The 19,021-nt window shown below is 41.6% G+C and overlaps 4 protein-coding genes across 4 annotated transcripts; 2 read left to right on the top strand and 2 right to left on the bottom strand.

Moving 5' to 3' along the window:
- Nucleotides 1-138: 138 nt before the first annotated feature.
- Nucleotides 139-752, top strand: LOC119546982 (histidine-rich glycoprotein). The gene has a single exon (XM_037853635.1). It carries the CDS (start codon nucleotides 176-178, stop codon nucleotides 713-715), a length of 540 nt encoding a protein of 179 aa, XP_037709563.1. The 5' UTR covers nucleotides 139-175; the 3' UTR covers nucleotides 716-752.
- Nucleotides 753-1,229: 477 nt separating this feature from the next.
- Nucleotides 1,230-1,890, top strand: LOC119546130 (protein spalt-accessory). Its single transcript, XM_037852231.1, has 2 exons — nucleotides 1,230-1,241; nucleotides 1,304-1,890. The coding sequence occupies exons 1-2, from the start codon at nucleotides 1,230-1,232 to the stop codon at nucleotides 1,802-1,804; spliced, it is 513 nt and encodes a 170-aa protein (XP_037708159.1). The 3' UTR covers nucleotides 1,805-1,890.
- A 7,772-nt stretch (nucleotides 1,891-9,662) lies between these two features.
- LOC119548124 (protease inhibitor 4-like) lies at nucleotides 9,663-10,321 on the bottom strand. Its single transcript, XM_037855220.1, has 2 exons — nucleotides 10,246-10,321; nucleotides 9,663-10,065 (listed from the first exon to the last, which is right to left on the bottom strand). The coding sequence occupies exons 1-2, from the start codon at nucleotides 10,307-10,309 to the stop codon at nucleotides 9,749-9,751; spliced, it is 381 nt and encodes a 126-aa protein (XP_037711148.1). The 5' UTR covers nucleotides 10,310-10,321; the 3' UTR covers nucleotides 9,663-9,748.
- A 4,638-nt stretch (nucleotides 10,322-14,959) lies between these two features.
- On the bottom strand, nucleotides 14,960-18,196 carry LOC119548484 (conserved oligomeric Golgi complex subunit 8). The gene is made up of 5 exons (XM_037855757.1): nucleotides 18,050-18,196; nucleotides 17,513-17,985; nucleotides 17,246-17,459; nucleotides 16,779-16,960; nucleotides 14,960-15,874 (listed from the first exon to the last, which is right to left on the bottom strand). The coding sequence occupies exons 1-5, from the start codon at nucleotides 18,120-18,122 to the stop codon at nucleotides 15,104-15,106; spliced, it is 1,713 nt and encodes a 570-aa protein (XP_037711685.1). The 5' UTR covers nucleotides 18,123-18,196; the 3' UTR covers nucleotides 14,960-15,103.
- Between the last annotated feature and the right edge of the window lie 825 nt (nucleotides 18,197-19,021).

Below are 19,021 nucleotides of genomic sequence, written 5' to 3'. Positions count from 1 at the left end.
ATCAAATTGGCTTGAATTCAGTCAGTTATTAGCTAATCTCGTATATGTATTTAAAATATTGCTAGTGTAAGGTGACTCACTGATTTAATTATAAGAATTATATATGATACATAGCATATTCGGAACATTTCGTTATAGATCGTAAAAGCATTCGTCTGGTCTGAGACTCGATCAAATGGGTTGTCGCCGATTTTCTGGTGGAGGACACCACCCAGGTGGCGGTCCGCCTCCGCACCATCATCGTGGTGGTCATCGCAGAGGTAGACACTGTGGACATGGACATCCGCCTCCACCACCCCATCATCCTCCTCCTCCACCCCACCATCGTCCCCATGGCCATGGTGGTCACTTTTGGGATGGATGTGGTCCTTCTCCTCCTCCCCCGCCCCATTATCCACCTCCTTGGGGATATCCTTATGGTGGTCATTATTGGCAGGGATACCCACCGCCGCCACCACCTCACCACCACACACAACCTACTGGGCCTCCAGGTGGAGGGTGTCACCATTGTGGATGTCCAGGTGGTGGTCCACCTCAGAGTGGACATCCCGGGATCGAAACACCCCCTGGCGAAATCCCGAACAACGATCAACATGGTAATAATGCTTCCGGAAACACAGAGCACACACAAACCCCAAATCCTGATGTGGAAGTTCCTAGTAATGAGATGCCCGGCAAGAATAAATACGAGATCATTGATCTTAGGAATCCATGATTCTAGCAAGTTCATAAAATGCATTTATTAAGCTAAGTAAAATAGGTGTAAGCTGACAAGAAGTATATAATATTCATGTTGTCGATGTTTAAATTTTGAAGCGAATAAAATGACTTTTAAGCTAACTATATTCTTATAAATAATTCAGGCTTATTTACGATATAAATTGTTGTGTGCATTCTATTAAGTTAAATTGCTTAATAAATTATAAATTATATACATCCCCTGCCTTAGGAACAAACTAGTTTTGAGGAGTTTCCAAATACCTAGACTTATTATATGTTTTCCCTCTTTAAATGGACATTGCATTTTCCGTTTTGACCAGATGGGAACAACATTGTTGTGGGTATACATTCCCTTTTCAGGTAGAATTTTCCTTAAAACGCACATGGAATGGTATCCCATTTAAGTCCGTCAGGCAGGTAGCATTTTCCGTTACCTACCTGACTGTTCTGCTCTGGTATAAATATCTCCGATTTCTTGAAATTACTTCAGTAGTAAAATATCTTACATAATGAAAATACTGGTGCGTTGTCTTGCTGTGAAAAATTATTTTAAGGACTTCCTTTTAAAATTTAAAACTTTTAGATTGCTCTGAGTGTGCTGGCTGTCACTGCTGTCGCTCAAAATGCTTTTGGGCAAGGAGGATTCGGTGGACTAGGTAGTCTGGGGGCACAAGGCTTATTTGGTGGACAAGGAGGATTCGGAGGACAAGGAGGATTCGGAGGACTCGGCGGTCAAGCAGGATTTGGTGGTCAAGTAGGATTTGGTGGCCAGTCAGGAATTGGTCAAGGAGGAGTACCTCCGAGTCAGGGAGGATATGCTGCACAAGGCCCACCAAATCGTTATGAACCCGGTTACGGAAGTCCGGTTAGGCCTGGTAATGTCTATGGAGGTAATCCCGTTGAGTCTGGTCATTTTCATGGAGGTAGCCCGGTTGGAGCTGGTAATTATTATGGAGGTAATCCAGTTAGACCTGGCGATTTTCGCGAGGATCATCTTGAACATCCGGAACATCATCGCGATCATCACCGCGAACATCATGAACACCATGGACACCACGACCATCACGGGCATCACCGACACTAGCTCAAGGATTATTTTAAAAAGTTCTTGTACCTTTGAGTTAACAATAATACTATTTTGATTAAAAATAAAGTTCATTTCCCAAGTGACTATTTTTAGCCCTTTATTTTTGGAGATACATTTGATTCAAATATCATACCTAAATAATATAGGAATAACGTCATCTTTTAAGTGGATAAAAGTAAAACCTTCAATACTCTAAGGTTATAAAATATTTCAAAAGACCAAGATTCGTTTTATAAAAGCGATTGCATTACTTTTTTTCTCCAATCATATCGGGATCCACACTTCCATCTCAAATTTCAGTATCTAAAATGAAATAAGCGAGCCACATAAAAGTGGGATAAACAAGGAAACGGAACCCTTTACTCTGTCCATTTCGGACCAGTCTTCTATAAATTATTTCGCAGATAAAACATATACTCCAGTGGCTGGGGGCCCACGCCCCATCTCAACTTTTGCAATCGGAGAAAAGGCTGCTGTCGACCGCTCCCCAGCGACATTTTCTGACCAACGCATCTGACAGAATTGAAAAATAAGCGACTCGTAGGGGGTGGGGGTGGTTTTTCAGGTGGTTGGGGGCTGAAGGTGAAAAATAAAAAATGGCGTCCAGTCGAGTGCTCAACCTCAAGATTTATAACGAAGGAAAAAATAAGGGTAAGGGTAAAGGGTGGGAGAAAATAGCACACGTTAAAATAATGCAAAAGGTGAAGAAGACTAAAAAAATATGCGGGAAAATCACCCACACACTTGTGAAAAGAGCGAGAAGGAAAAACGGCACACACACTGATGCACGCAACGGCGGAAATGGAAAGGATAAAATTAATTTTTCTCCTTTTTTGCCATTTACTTCACCTGCCGGCTGCTTCCCACTCGCGTTTTTCCTTCAAGGATAACAGAAAAGTGGCTCGTCGAAGGGGGTGGGCGGAAGTGGGTGGGCGAAAGTGGGTGGGTGAAAGTGGGTGGCGTCTAAGGGGTGACCCACCCGAGCGGCAACATTGCTGACGCTATCAAACACCACAAACACATTTAGTTTGTGGCGAATTTGTTTTTGCGTCGCTCACTTTTCTCACTGCTTCGTCTTCTAGCAATTTGCGCCATAAAAATGTGCAAAAAATTGCAACAAAAATAAAATCGGAATAAAAAAGCCATGAGGAGCCAGAAGAAACTTCTGGACAAATAAAAATGGCATAAAAATATTCAACTCACCTGAGAAGTGCGAAATGGGTCCCCAATACACTGTCAGAAATGTAAGTGCGGTAGCGTTTTAAAATTATACTGAAAAACGTAATATTTAGCTAAAGTAACTTTCCTAAATCTCAAAAATGTTTCCTCTTAATTTCAAAATTTACGGCTGTATGAAAACTCAGCCAAGGTAATGCTTATTCTCTCAATTAAAAGTAATACATAAGGCAATTACGATACTTCCTTTAAGGTTACTTGGATATCTAAGACCTAAGACTAGAAATATTTGGAAAATCTTCTTTAGATTTTATTTTTGTTTAGATAGTCTGGATTTTTCTGTATCGGATCACGTTCACCAGTCCTTTTGAATGGGCGTGTCAGCGGCGAGACTTTCACGTAGCCACAAGATTCTTCCTTTTCTCTTCCTCCATCTCAGGACTACATAGTCTGTAGACTCTGTACTATAAAATATCTATAATAAATCCACTTTTTTTCTGGGAAAAACTGAAAAACTCACCCGTCAAATAAAAAAGACAAAAAGGAGAGAGTTTAATACAAAAAGTCAGGCACATGTGAATGTAGCCGTGTCCAGTTCAAAGGGAATAAAAAGTGGAAACCAATAACGGCAATGGGGATGCAGGGGAGCTGGTAATCCGCTGAGGCAAGAATAAAAAGGAAACAAGGCAAACCGAAGCGAAGTGAAGCAATAAAAATGAAATGGGAGTACCGGAAATAGGAAGAGCAGCCTGTCAAATGGGAAATATTATGTCCCCCTTTGGATCAGATAACCAGATGAAAGTGGAAATGGGATGACCTCACCTAGAACTCGGTCTAGAATACAGTCTCTTCTCTCCAACCCCTGGGAAATATTGCGCATACGCAATGTGCCGCAACGCCATTTGGGTGGGGAGTTATGAAAGTGACCGCAGGAATTATGAATATGTTTCCTCCTCTCGACCAATCAAAAAGGCACCCCGTTCCGTCAGCCAACCACAGGAAGGGCTTTGTGAACCTGCGCTTATTGCATAAAGTTATGTGTATATATCATAATCCATAACGTGCCATACACCCCCTCCGAAGACAAAAAGAAAAACCTACAAGGCTATGTTGTCGTTGGCTTCAAATTACAACCACAAACGGAAATGGGGGCGAAAGAGGGGGAATCAGCCCTTAAAAAGCAACCACCCACACGCACACCACCACATTTCGCTTAAGTCAACAAAAGAGGGGGAAAAACCCAAAAGAAAGCGATTTTTGGGGGTGAAATACCGAGTGAGGCGGCAGCACCCTCAGTGCCACCCAATTATAACCGTATGGGTAAGTCTGTGCTTCGCTGGGTGGCTTGGGTGGCCTATTTGAGCTGCTCGCTCTGTTATTGTTTCATTTTTCCCGTTTTCCCTTCGATTTTTCTTCTATTTATATACGTGCCAGCGAGTGTGTTTGTATTTATGTGGGATATAGCCAAGACTCGCAGGATACACGTACGCACAAGCATTCGGGCAAAGTTACTGCGATACGTGCAACATCATAAAAGGACAAAACAATAACAATAAAAATCATATATACTCATAGCCCCCCACCACCCACACGCACCACCCTCTGGTCACACACCCACAGCCCCCCACCACCCCTTTTGTATGTATGTGGGTTTATATAAACATAAACGAAAAGCGTTAAGATATGAGTGTCCTTAAGGAATACAGGCTCCCCTTACTCCCCCCTTTTTAATGCTTTCCCCGATGTCAATGGTCAATGCCTCCTGTAATAAAAGACAAACATTACAAGAAATTCAGTAAATAGTCTAAACATTTTTTATGTAGTCCTTATAGTTGTTATTTATCGTTTAATATCATGAGAAATGCATTTTAAACAAATTTTTGTAGAATATAATATAGAAAGTTATAACATATCACACTGATTTGAGAGCTACAAACGGTGACAAAACCTAATAATTTAGTAACTTTTTTTTAGATCTTTCTCTATATTATTCGTAATTACATTTTATAGACAAATCTGCGTACATACATACAATTATTATAGCCTATCTTTGTAATAAGCCAGTTTAAAGTGATTTTATAAAAATTACCCAAATCCAAGTGCTAACTAAAAGTCTACAACAGATCAAAGTCCCTTTCTTTCCTTGGCCTTTTCATGTGGCATATGGCATGTCAGCGCCTCCCTGACTGGACCCCATTGATTTCCCTTAGCGGCATATAAAAACACATTAGACCGGCTAAGAACCTCATTTATGAAGAGAAGGAGAAATGGGGCCAGTAAAGAAGGGCAGTGCAGACCCAAGGATACGGCGTTCGCTGTTTGGCTTGATAAAATGCGTTAAAACGAAAATTAAGCAACACAATTAATGGACTCGCTTTATCATACAATTTTAATGGCTCAAATAAATTGCCCAGAACTAGCCCGGCGAGCAGAGTGGCCCCTGACTGAATGTAGAGCACACACTCACCCGTGAGTAGATGTAAAAGTTTCTGTATTTCTTTGTCTGAAAGAAACACGTTCCCACAAATGGGTATACCATACATCCAAAGAAACATATTTATATATTTGACTTGCTTTTATTTTGACGATTCAATTTGGTGCTAAGCTTAATTAGTTTCAGGTTGCTGTTCATAGCTTATTCCAGTTTTATATCCAAGCAGATCCGATGCTTTCAAATGGAGTATTTTTGGGAAGGATTATTCAAATTTCGATCGTCCAAGACTTGTACAAATATTTGAACACTTTTAAGCTCTTCACATTTAAAGACATAATATATTTAAGATTCCACATTGTTTACAATTATCTGTTATTATATCATTTTAAGCTGTTTTTTTAAAAATACATTTCTCGTTTTTTATAACCTATAAATTTTGAAGAGGGTTATGTAATTAATTCTTTTATAGAAGATTGCAATCTTTTATAATAATTTTTTTATTTCGACATTAAATAAGGTTCCATAGGCTTGAAAGGCTACAATATACGTTTCCAGGGACGGAAAGTTCTTTAGAAATACGAAAAATAAATATAATCAAAATACCTTGGTTCCGTTCTCTTTATACCCAAGTTATATATTGCGCTCAGCGCAGAGCAACACCCAAGCTGTTGAAGTATGACATCATATTTTAGGGTCCACCATCCCCCCTACCTCCACTCATCGCTCTCCCCAAAAAGAAAACCACACGACATGGCCTAAGCCCGTACTGGCCAACATTGTTATAAAAGTGCAAACAAACATGGCCGGCAGGGGGTGCTGTAGGAGAAAATACCACCCAATCGAGCCGAAACCGAAGAGAATTTAGCTAAACTGGGCGGAGGCGAAGTGAAACGAGTCCACAGCTTGACCAGAACGAGGAGCCGGGATTCAGGAGCAGCGACCGCAGAAATATTCGACGAGGAAACGCGCAATTTTTTCTTAGCACACCCCACTAGAGATACGAAAGGTACTGTTCCTACAACATAAGGATCCACATTTTTATAACAAGTCATGTTACAAAGCACCAATACTTTGATAAAAAACAGCCTCGAGCAAAGTTTATAAAAATACAAATATATAATCTCATAAGATCTATTTATTTTTAATGGGTTAACAAAGTTAGTACACTATTTTTCAAAAATAGTATAGTCATTTTTAATATTTTAAAACCATTATTCTTTCACTTCAGTATGTTGCAAGTATGTATGTACATTGTACATTGTACAAAGTCTGGCCAAAGTTCAATATATTTTAGAACAGGGTATATGTCACTTTCCAATACTGGTACCTAAAAGTGTACCCAAAGTCCACTATCTAAGTTCTTTCCAACACTGCGCAAGCGAGAAAGTTAGATTCCGGAGAGAGCGAGTCAGAAAAGCGGGAAATTATGAAGCTGAAGACGTGGGAGGCTAACGGAGCAAGTGGGTGGGGTCAGTGGGTTGGTCAGTGGGTGGCTCAGCGGGAGGTCTGGTGGACAGGACACCGCCGACCTGAGCAAAGGACAACAGAATAACAAAAGGAAAAGCGACGCACACCCACACACTGGAAAAAATGAGAAACCGTGTGGTCCGCTGGCTCGGCAAAATAAATCGCCGGACATAAGGCCAGGCGAGTGCAAGCGAGATGGAAGAAGAAGGGCCAGAAGAAGAAAGAGAGGCCAAGCTGAGGCTGCATAGCTGACCAAGAAGGAAAGAGACGCAGCGAGCGCCAACAGGAATAAAAAATTGAATGAAATATTTTTATAACCACACACACACACATACCAAGCAAAGAGCAGGAAATAGAGGGAAAAATATAGAGAAAGAGAGATGGAGCGAGATGGCGAACAGGGAGAGAAAGAGATGGGCAGCTGAAGGATATTGATGGGGCGCAACAGTAAAAGGGATCCCAAGGAAAAAAGAAACGCCAACTTGCTTATCAAATATGAAGGAACCGAAAGTGGGTCGAGGTTTTGGGTGGTGCGGCTGTGGGGCGTTGGTATCATAAAAGCCATGAGCTCACCTGGGGTAGTTGGGTCGAAAGTTTTATGGATGCCCACCGCCATGACAGGTGGTCAGAGCACGCCCACAGAGCCACCGTCCACCGTCCACCGCCCACCGCCCACCGCCCAACCACCCGTCTTTCACATATTTTTCTCCGCTTTTTCCCGTAGTCATAAAAACAGGGTGCAAGGAGGATCGAATGGGAGCTGGCACACGTGCGGATAATAAAAAATGTTTTACTTTTCAATCGACCAATAATATGGCGTTCAATGGACAGGCCAAACGTGCTAAACCCAAACAAAGGACCACCATCCAACCCAAACTCGAAGAGCTTCGGGATGGGATACACACACACGTACGTAGTTCAATCATCGTTAAAAAGAATTTCATTTTGAAAAATGCCAAAACTTCAATAAATTATATTGCTTCTGGACCACAGAAAGGAAACTAGAGGGGGTGGTGGGGTCAGAGGTCGGGGTGACGGGTCGTGGACGAGGGATGTGGCCAGGGCCAGGTCCGCTATCATAACCACAATACAAAGAAACTGGGTGGGCAACAAACAAAAGCGGAAAAAAGAAAGCATCCGCCGTGGGTATCCGTAAGATACTCGGGTGCGGACAGGTGAATCAGGTCATCGGGGGCGCTGGGAGTGGGTCCGAGGATGAGACCCGGAGCCAATGGCATTCTATAGCGTCAGCGTCTCCAGCTGCCCGCTCGATGGTTATTGGTTCGCGTTGCAGTAATATAATATACACACACCCACACAGACTCGGATATGTGAAATAAAAATTGTGAAGTGAAAGGAAAATGCGGAAAAACTGAGAAAAACTGAGGTGGAAGCCATAGAAAACTATTGGAAATGCGAGGACTGAGAGGGCAGATTTTAACTCAACTTTGTTGCAACGCGACATTTTTCTTCCCTCTGGGTTAAGGGGCTGGGTGGGCGAAAGTGGGTGGCCGCCATTGTCATAATGACGCGCATTCCTGTGCACTTGGCTGTGGATTGCAGGAGCTCTTTCTGCCTGCCCGCCATTCGCTAATTAAGTCATGGGAAGTCCTCTTTTCCGAGAACCAACACTGGAAAAAAGGGAAACCGAAGATTTTGAAAAGACGAATTACTTTTGTAATGGTTAATGGTATAATGACCACTGCTTTATTATTATAAATTTCACACATTAAGTCTTTTAAATTGCATAAATATATTTAGGATTCAAAAAGTTATTGAATTTTTGACGTTAAGGGGCCGTCCATATACCACGTGGTCAGTTTTGTGGGGAGGGGGGGTTCGTCCACGATTTTCCACGAGGAGGGTAGGGGGGTCGAGGTAAATGTCCACGTGGACATAGTAAAAATTTAATTTTAACCTTTGTTATTTATTCCACTTTTAAATTTAAATTAAAAAAAAGAGGGGGGGGGGCGCGTTAGTTAAAAATCCACGATTGTCCACGAGGGGGGGAGGGGGGTTCAAAAAGTGCTTAAAATTTGTCCACGTGGTATATGGACGGCCCCTAAGTAATTAAATTTATTTTTTAAGTACGCATTTAGTAACGAAATGCGCGCAGTAACGAATCGCACCGGGAGTGTGCGCCAGGGATCTAATATGTATTTATAGCCGCAAAATTAAAAATTTTGTATTATTTTGCTATTAATACTTTATAGAAGTCGATTTGTTTCTAAAAAATTGCAATGAAAGTAAAAAATGCTAAATTGGGAAATATTTTTCTTAACGAGGTAAAGGATCGTGACGTTCCCACCTCCAACATACAAAAGTTCTGAAATCAAGTTTTGTGACGAAAAATATCTTGTAAATATGACTAAATTAATACGCTTCAGCAAAATAATAATGCTTTTTACATACATAAGCATTTTCTTTTGCAGCGTGCCAAATGATAACATGCTCTAAATTTCAAAATTTTCACTTTTTTACCTTCACCGCTGGTTTCCCCAAGCCAATTGAAATTTTGAAAGTTTTGGTTTTAGTTTTTGCGATACCTTTCGATTGGTGTATCGGACCATTATACTAGATTTTCTATTTTTCGTGTATATATTGTTGTCGCCTTCGCCCACCCTCATGGTGCGCTTCGTCACTACGTAGACTGCCGTCAACAGTGATTTTTTTAAAACGTATTTATTTCGTTAAAAGTATGTTTTTTTCGCAATAGTTGATTTCAATAATTTTTTATGGTCAGTGTTATCATTTTAATAAACAATCCAAGGTTTTTCCTTTATCAATATTAGATTTGTTTTAATGATTGTATTCTACAATGTGTTCAATGCCATTTAACCTCGATTCTGACAACTGAGTAAGTCTTACATGATACAATCTATTCTTCGTTTTACCCATTTTTTAAATTTTGGATCGTTCTTTTTATATTTTTTTTGTTTACACAAAGGTATTTCATCGTGCTTGCCCTTGTAAGCCGGTGGCAAATGGAGTCTCGATGCTTCCCTAACAAGTTGGGCGCAGTTATAGTTGCATTCATGGCGAGTGCGAAAATTGTTTCGATTGCCCATACAGCCACCGTAGGTGAACATGACGCACTTGTTCATTGACTTGTGGTACGTCCATCGAGGATGGCTGGAATCGCAGGGACCACGATCCGCTATTGGCTGATCACAGGCCATCACTGTATGGATAAATAAGCAAAATTATATTCATGACTTCGTGGCTGATCACTGTAAAATCGGTTTATTATTTGCTTATTAGACTGAGAACACATATATATTGCAAAATGCATACATCGATTTGTAGAAAAGATATCTTTAAGTTTTCCCTTTATGTCAAATGATTTATTGAATAAACTCACGGATTGCTGCTCCGGACACAAAGGAGAGCCCACTAAGAAAAAGAAGAAGTATCAGTGAGTACATCTTTTCTTGGAAGAATATCTAATATTTGATCTAATTGTGTTTCTTTTCCATTTTTTACGATTTGTTTCAACTGAATGGTGAGTTAGGGAAATTTTATTAGTAGTTCACGGTATTTTAATGCTCTTCGAAGGAGCAATAGAGAATGTAGCTTTAACAAAAAAGCGTATTTATGTATATAAATATATCACATCAATTTTGTTTGATTAAATGCCTTTAAAAAATATTAAGAACCTAGTTCTTTTGTAATACATAAAGTAATGATGTTGATAAGGGGCTATTTACTTTTCCCTGCAGTTAAAATAGATTTTTACAACAAAAATGGTTGTCTAAATTTAAAAACAGTCCGACGCGAAGGTAGCGCTCCAACCTTCAGCTAAGTATTCCCCCTTGTGATATGACAAGTGAAAAATGCTCCACCCCCCTGAGGATGCGTGTGTAAATTCCCCGCAAGCTAATCAGGCAAGCCTAACGAAATTTGCTTGGAAAATCCGTCAAAGTCACAGGCGTTTGGCCCGCGGCTTCCATCGCAGGCCATTAGCCTAAAAAAGCGCCCACACATGTCAGCCGAAAGTCCTCGAGGCGCACTCCGCCCGTTGTCATCGCTATCGGTATCCACAGGAGTATCAGCATCATCATTTCAGAAGCCAGGACACGCCAGAAAATGTGCTGAGAACCTGGATATTTTCAAGCCAACTCCTGAATTTTGTAGGCTTATTGAAGTGTTTACTTTTTGGCATCGCAAGAGTAGTATCGTAGCACCTTCTATAAATTTAATATTTAAATGTAATATTATTTGAGATCTTTGATCTTTGCTTTCAAATTCTAAGGAATTCGCGGTTTTATATTATACAAAAGTTTAATCTATGGATCTATATAATTGGGCCATAAAAAATCTTTTAGTGGTTACTAGTTCCTCTAGAATACTTTAAATGAAAGTATGCCAAAATGACTTCATTTTTATTACAGTGTTATTTAATTATGGCAGTTAATCTGATTTATTAATGTACCATTTTCATAAAATCGTTCAATAAAGTGTAACTTTTTAATCTTTTCTCACCCAAAAACCTTTGTTAGCAACACTGGTACCATAAAGGACTGGAAATCTGATACTTCCCCGAAAAGCGCGTCAAACTTTGGCAGCCTGGAGGGGAGTGGATTTCTAAAAAATGTGTTGCATGTTTATTTGAAAAATCGCTAAAGGATAACTAAAGGATTCCCCTAAGGGTATTTCGCAAGCTCGAGTGATTTGTTTGCGAATTTACATACATACGTACACACTGCGTACCCCAGAACTCCCAGGGTGTTTTCCAACTCGTTGAGCAGCTCCCCGATTTCTTTTCCTTTTTTCCCCCAACCCATACCACTCAATACGCCGCGGCAATAATTTTGCATAACGAATAAGTTGAATAAGTAAAAGTATCCAAATTGAATCAGTGCAAAATAGAATCCGCCCAGGGAGTGGAGCAAAGAGCCAGGTGGCGGTGTTAAGTGGCAAATTCAATTTCGCTGGCAGTTTACAGCTCCGAGTTGACATTTATGAGACGCCATTTCTATGGCGGTGTTTGGACCGTGGGGTGTATCGATTTTCAGCTACTTTCGAGGGCGGAGAGGGACGAGCAATCCCCACATGGCAGAGGCAGCATCATTAACTAACCTGCCCCGGAGTCGGTAAGTAATGTAATTTATGAATTACAATTAAAAACGCGCCAAGGGCAGAGGACATAGAGCTAGGCCACATGTGTCCGCCCTTTTGGGGTGCTTACCCTCGTCTATATTTGTCTGGCCATTTTTGTGCTTTGCTCATCAGTCCTGATCCTGCCCTGCTCCCTGTCCCTGCCCCCTTTTCCGCTGCCTGATACTGTAATAAAACTCCCCATTTGGTCATTTGGCAATTATCCCGATAAATTAGCAGCCGGACAATGGCACAGCAGCGTCGCATCGCCATCCAACCACCCACACTGACCCTCTACTTTATCCTTAATTTTTGGGAAAATGAACGGGGGTTGCAAGCTCAAGTCTCTGAATTCAGCGCTTTCGATTGTCTAGGCGATTCTATGCGGTTTAACCTTGCTATTTAAAGGGATTATGCCTGTATGTAGGTTAGCATGGGTCGGAACATTTTAGAATTTACACTTGTGATATTATTAAAAGTAAATACTCGTAAATGTTTGATATTGCAGTAATACAGTTATTAATCTTAAGGGTAATCACAGAAAATAAGATATTGGGTCTAACAAAATTATTCTAGACAGAAACTTGTAAAGAATATTCTTTGAAGCCACATTATATTTTTTTTTTTGCTAATTGAATTGTAAAATTATTAAAACACAGTTTATTACAATTTTTTTTTAAAATTCTATCAACCTTGCATTCCAAAAACAATTATTTTTTTTTTATATTTTAACAGCCATAAGCATTATTAAAGACCATTTCTCTTTTCCTTAAGTTGCCCCCAAAGTTTATTTTTTACCCCTTGTCCGTTTTTTGGGGACAACGCTTTTCAGGTGTGGAAAATCGGCTTTTCAGGTTAACAAAATCAACTTGGTAACGAATTAAAACGAACCGAAAAGCGAGTGGCCAGCAAAAACAGGCAGAAAGGCAAACAGAAGGGGTGTACGTATGTAGGGGCTTTGGAAAAATGCAAAATAAACGAGGGGCTGGCAAAAACGAAGGCAGCGAGCGTGTAAAAGGCCTCGCAAACTCAATCAATCAACGGACGGTATAAAGCGCGTATACGCAGTGTTGTCCATGCCAAAGTAACAAATGAACACACACCAGAACGCAGCACAGACACACGCACACGTGGAGCGCAAACACAGACGCACACAGACTCAGGTTGTTAGCCGCTTGTTTCGCACTGCTTGCCAAATACCACAAAATCTATTTCGATTCGCAATCAAAATCCCAAATTCCATTTGTACTATGACGAGTCCGAACCATGGACTCCGGACTACGGACTACGGACTCCGGACTACGGACCCCGGACTCTGGACTACGGCTATTTGTGCGTGTGTGGAGTGGAGTAGGCCGGAGATTGGGAGAGACTGCGATTGGGAAATCGTGGCCAACTTGTGCTTGAGTGCTTTCGTTTGTATTTAGTGGTGGACTTAAAAATACAGAGGCCCCAGTCCCGATCGGCCTGTATCTGCAGCCACCTCCTCGATCCAACCCCTTTGATTGAACCCCCGAAAAGTGGGACTCCACAAAGGCCGTGGCCACAAACGCATCCGGCGCTGACGTTGAACGATGAGTCCCGCTGAATGCCAAACGGCTAGGCCCATTTCCATGTCCTATTCCTATCCTTTATCACTCGGAAAAATTATCAGTCATATGAGGTATCAAGTATATGAGGGTTTTGAAATCACTAATAAAGGAATCCAAAAGTATGCAACAATTTATTTGGATTTATTGTGTAAAGTGTGGAAAAACATCAAAGTATGACCTATGTTTACTGTAAAAATGATTTCAAAACTATAAGGATTAGTGTAGTATTTTAATATGCTTTCATAAAAGACATGAATTTATCGTAAATTACCCAAAAACCATATAATATATTCATTCGTTTCAGTTGATATCTTTCAAAAAAACTAAATATTTGACCACAAAGGGATATTGGTTTTCGACTAATATTGAAAATTACATTATCGAGGAATTATCTAGGGTTTTAAAATACCTTTTGAATGTCATTTTTGGTGTCTGAAAATATGGAAGAATAGTTTTTATGCTACAAGTACAATTTCACTCATAAAATCGAATATTATTTAGTCACTGCATACTTTTAGACACCTAAGATTACACTTAATAGTGACTTCAAACTTATAGACATTTTTTGTGGCACCATTCTATACTTCCCTACAAATAAACAATTTTAATACCAAGAATAAAACGACAAATTGATATATATTTTTTTAACAAACTTAACATTTTTTTTGCGCAGTGTATCCGTTTGTGATCCGCCCCCTCCCCCACCAGTTGTCCATTCAGCTGCCATGTTTTCCAATTTTCGGCGCACTGCGTTGCATTCAGATTCGTTCAGATGCAACAGCAGTGGAACAACAGCAACAAACGGCGCTCGCTTTTCCCGAAATTTAGTCATTGTTCGCGAAATTGCTTATAAACGCGACCCCACCCCCTGCCGCTTCTCTATTTTCCGGACTGCCCAATCTGACCTGCCATGTCGACGCTTTAGTCAGGCCAAATTCAGATGGAAGGGAGTGAGTGGGGCTGATTGCAACTCTTTGGCTTTGGTTTTGGTGGTTGGCCAACCGCAGCGAGCCGCTTTCTGATCGCCGGACGACTAAGTAAAAATATTATTACACTCTCGTGGCCCCCAGTAAAAGGGGTTCCCCAGTGGGTCAGCACACAACCGCCCCGCGAAAAACCATACGCGCCCAATCGCGAATTTATTCACCGGAAAATGTTGTAAATTAACAAAACAATTGAGTGGAAGAACCGCTTAAACCTCTTACCACGTTTAGGCTGAAATGGATGAATATGGTTGCGGCACGGTCATATAATAGTAAATTAGGGATATGAAAGCAAAGATAAGAGTCTTCACGACCCTTAAAGCCTTGCTTATCAAATGACATTACAGAGGAGTATCGGATGGTAACGACAAAGTATCGGAAATTTTTAATTACTATACTTTTCTTTAATAAACAAAATTTTGATTTAATAAGTATCTTTAAAAAGAAATAAACTTAGCCGTTTAAAGATACATAAATATTGGAATATATTTTACAACTAATGCATATATTTTTACACTACTCCTATTAACGTGTTGATTGGTTTGCTTTATCCCTCGGCAGTGACAGGCACTCCAATGCTTGTCTTCGCTTCGATGGGGGATTCCTGCGGCTGCACCAGCGCCTTGGTGGGCAGTAGGTGCTTCAGCGGTTCCAGAATGCGTGCCTGCTCTAGGTATGTAAGCTGCTGCTGCTCCAGCTGAAGCAGACTAATCCCCAAGTGAACGGTCAGCGACTGCGGAGGGAAGACGCCGTGGATGCACCGCTGCATATAGGGCACCAGGTCGTATGCCAGACAGGAGCAGAGCCGGGTAAAGGACTCCCTTTCGCTACCAGCGAAGGCCTGCTGCTCCTGCCGATAAAAGGCAAGCACTCGCTGGCTGGCCAGTTGCAGGGAGTGCTGCAGACATCTGGTCACATCGGTGGCCAGGGCCAAGGGAGCACATAGACGCAGATCGTTCAAAGCACTCAGATAGCCATTGCACAAGGCAGCTAGGGGATAGAAATCCAAGAGAGTTTCCGGCGGCGCGAAGGACTCTTGCTCAGGATCCAGCTGCTTGCGGGCGTGCGAGTGCAGCGCCACCTTGTTGATCAACGTGAACCTCTCCAGCTCCCTCTCGAACTGCTCGTTAACCTGGTCCACGCTGCTCTCAAACCGACGGCGGATCACTCCCACGAAAATGGGCGCCATTAGGGCACGAAAATCGGCTCCCACGCGACTGAAGGACAGCCCAAAGTACATGCACTGGCCCAGCACTGTCTCAACGGAGCCTACTCCCAGCTGTAGATCCTTCTCCAGCGTCTGTAAGAAGTCGTTGATCTAAGAAAGCAAGCAGGAATAATTAGTATTTCGCATTTTTAAACAAGAAAGAACGCTATAGTCGAGTGCCTCGACTATCAGATACCCGTTACTCAGCTAAAGGGACCAAAGGGAAATGGAAATAAGCAAGCAGCAAAGCAAGACTGAAATGCGCCACCTACCGGCGGTAGACAGATTTAAGCGTTATGGGCGTTAGGGTGGGCGTGGCAAATTTTTTTTTTGTCAATCGATAGGTATTGACGAGACCGATACAGTTCAGTTAAAATTTTGTATCTAGCATGAAAATTGTGGGCGCCACAGGCTTGGGCGGTTTGTGGGCGTTAGAGTGGGCGTGGCATATTCGCGTATCAAAATTGCGCTGCGTACAAAGCTACGGAATCTAAATCTGAAATCCTGATTCTATATCTTTGATAGTTTCCGAGATATCCACGTTCATATTTAGGATTTTTTGAAGTTTGGGGGCGGTTTGTGGGCGATAAAGTGGGCGTGGCAAACTTTTTTTTGAATCAATCGATAGGTATTGATGAGAACAATACATTTCAGTTAAAATTTTTATTCTAGCATCAAAACTGTAGGAGCCACAGTTTTGGGCGGTTTGCGGGCGTAAAAGTGGGCGTGGCACTCTACTGAAACAAACTTGCGGTGCGTAAGAAGCTCAGGAATCTGCACGCCAAATCTCAATAGCCTAGCTCTCATAGTTTTCAAGATCTCAGCGTTCATCCGGACAGACAGACGGACAGACGGACATGGCTAGATCGACTCGGCTAGTGATCCTGATCAAGAATATATATACTTTATGGGGTCGGAAACGCTTCCTTCTGCCTGTTACATACTTTCCGACGAATCTAGTATACCCTTTTACTCTACGAGTAACGGGTATAAAAATGTGTTATGAACTACACACCTTATTGTGCAGCCATGCCTGGAAGAGTCGGTCCCCATTGCAGCTCACACCCTGCAGAGGCCTCAAGGAGCCCTGAGTCTTCAAGCTGCCGTCATCCTCCGGAAAAATGGCGCGATACTGGGTAATAATGTTGAAAAGGTTTATGCGCGTGATCTCAATGGTTTTGGATAGGTGTTGCTGGGCTGTGGTAAGAAAAAAGGGGATTTTTAGTAGAGTTTTGTATAAATGAGCTTAAATTAGCTTTTTCTTTCTGTAGTTCAAACTGTTATTATTGGTTGATTATAGAGTATAGATTATAGAATTAATAGTTTGTTGTATGGCGCTCAAAGGTAATAGCAATCTGGCAATGTAAATGAAATGATTACATCTCGTTACAATCCCAACATTAAATATTAAAGATGCACAATATAAGTTATCATAGGATCATAGTCAAAACAGCTTATTGTACAAATCTAGTGACGGCTTACCATCTCCAGTGGGTATGGCCTCCAGGCAAGAGGTCAACCAGGCGTCCCTTGCCTGCAGGAACTTCAGGCGCAGCTCGTTGTCCCCGAAGGCCTGCATCCGGCGCAGATAGCCCACGATCTGCAGGCACTTGGGCAGCTGCAGGTCGGTCCGCAGTTGTGCCACCAGCTGCACCAGCATGGTGTGCCACAGGGCTTCCACCGAGCGCACAATGCTCTGAAAAGGATTAGCTTAGAATTCGAAGGTAGGAAGAGACAAGAACAACCCACTTTGACCACGGGAATGTGTCCTTGGTGCTGGCCCAAGCGAGTGGCATAGGCGGCCAGCTCCAGGGCCTCTTCGTAGCGACCCTCGCGGATGCAGCGCTCCATGAGTTGCGGCAGCTCCAGAACCTCCAACAACTGGGCGTTCTTTTGTAAAGTAATGGAGTTGAGGCGCCGCTGCTCGTTCAGTTCGGCGGAGTCCTGCAGGAAGCGTTCGCACTGGACACTGAGATCGGGCAGCTTGCCCACCAGCGTGTCCAGCTGCTGCTCCGAGCGCAGGAACTCACTGAAGATCGAGCGCGAGTTCTCCGCCGTGGTGATGAAGGTCCTGTAGTTGGAGATGGCCAGGTCCTGCGTCTGCTCCAGGATGCTGCGCGCCTCGTCCGCCAGGCGCGTCTGCTCCTTCTTCAGCTGCTCCACCTTGCAGGTGCCCAGTTTGGCCAGGTAGTTGTCCAACTCCGGATTGCCACGCAGGTTGTCTGGTGGACACACAAAACATGCATAAGTTCTGGCCATTTCGGCGCTCTCCAGTCCCAAACTCACCCGGCACTCCGTCGGGAAATATCAGCTTCAGCACCCTCTCGTTCTCCAGGTCCATTTTGTCCGGAAAATCCATTTGTTTCTGGTTAAAATACCGAAATTATCCAATTTGTTGTCGCTAAGAAAATTGCCTACGAAAAACAGCTGATTAGAGATGTAAGTTATCGAAAGCGGAGACACCCTCCATACGTAACGATGATTCCAGAATATATCGATAGCGACGCAAATGTGAGAGAAAAGTTATCGGAATGTCAGTCAGCTAACGTCTTTTCAAAATGATGTGTACAAACAATTGATCTATTACAGTTGTCCCTAATGAAGGAATTTCGAAATTATTTGGTAATTTCATTACAATTAAAAAAAATAGTGCTAATAATATCTGGTTCCATTACTTTTCAAAAAAGTAACGCTAAATAATGAATTACTTTTGAAAATGTAATGTCAATGAAATTTCAATTCATTACTTTGAAAACAGTTTTTCAAAAATGTAATGATAATAGCATAGCATTGCGTTACTTAAAAAAAAAATAGTACCAATGGAAAACAGTTAATTACTTTCGAATTCAATAAAAAAAAGGGATTACTTTTGGCCAAACTAATGCCAATGGAAAAATATTGTATTACATGATGACTGTTTGCCATTATAAATTATAATGGTAATGAAAAATTGTATAATTAAATAAAAAATTAATTGAGTTATTAATTAATTGGGGGTCAATTAAATCTGAATCTGTGACCAATTTAATTCAATCCAATTTAAATTAAATTGGTACCGCACATAAGTCACCTTAGCCATCTTAAGAATTCGCGGTTTGCCTACAAGCCAGCTCAGATATTTAAAAAAAATCGGAAGCTTTTATTATTTCAACAAAATGGCTAATACATCTTTTCTGACTGCTATGTTATAACCCCCAAAAAAACAGTGTTTTCCTTCGTATTTGGGAAAGTTAAGCCTATTTGTATTTGTGGCATTTG

This window comes from Drosophila subpulchrella, chromosome 2L, assembly GCF_014743375.2.
Source record: "Drosophila subpulchrella strain 33 F10 #4 breed RU33 chromosome 2L, RU_Dsub_v1.1 Primary Assembly, whole genome shotgun sequence".
Classification (NCBI taxonomy): domain Eukaryota; kingdom Metazoa; phylum Arthropoda; class Insecta; order Diptera; family Drosophilidae; genus Drosophila; species Drosophila subpulchrella.
This window is presented reverse-complemented; position numbering and strand designations above follow the sequence as displayed.

Bases quoted from the DNA above. Each gene is read 5' to 3' on its own strand.
- LOC119546982 (XM_037853635.1), top strand. From the start codon at position 176: ATGGGTTGTCGCCGATTTTCTGGTGGAGGACACCACCCAGGTGGCGGT.
- LOC119548124 (XM_037855220.1), bottom strand. From the start codon at position 10,309: ATGTACTCACTGATACTTCTTCTTTTTCTTAGTGGGCTCTCCTTTGTG. The intron at 10,066-10,245 runs GTGAGTTTATTC...TTATCCATACAG, and splicing joins TGTGTCCGGAGCAGCAATCC to TGATGGCCTGTGATCAGCCA.
- LOC119548484 (XM_037855757.1), bottom strand. From the start codon at position 18,122: ATGGATTTTCCGGACAAAATGGACCTGGAGAACGAGAGGGTGCTGAAG. The intron at 16,961-17,245 runs GTAAGCCGTCAC...TTCTTACCACAG, and splicing joins GGCCATACCCACTGGAGATG to CCCAGCAACACCTATCCAAA. The intron at 15,875-16,778 runs GTGTGTAGTTCA...TTGCTTTCTTAG, and splicing joins AGGCATGGCTGCACAATAAG to ATCAACGACTTCTTACAGAC.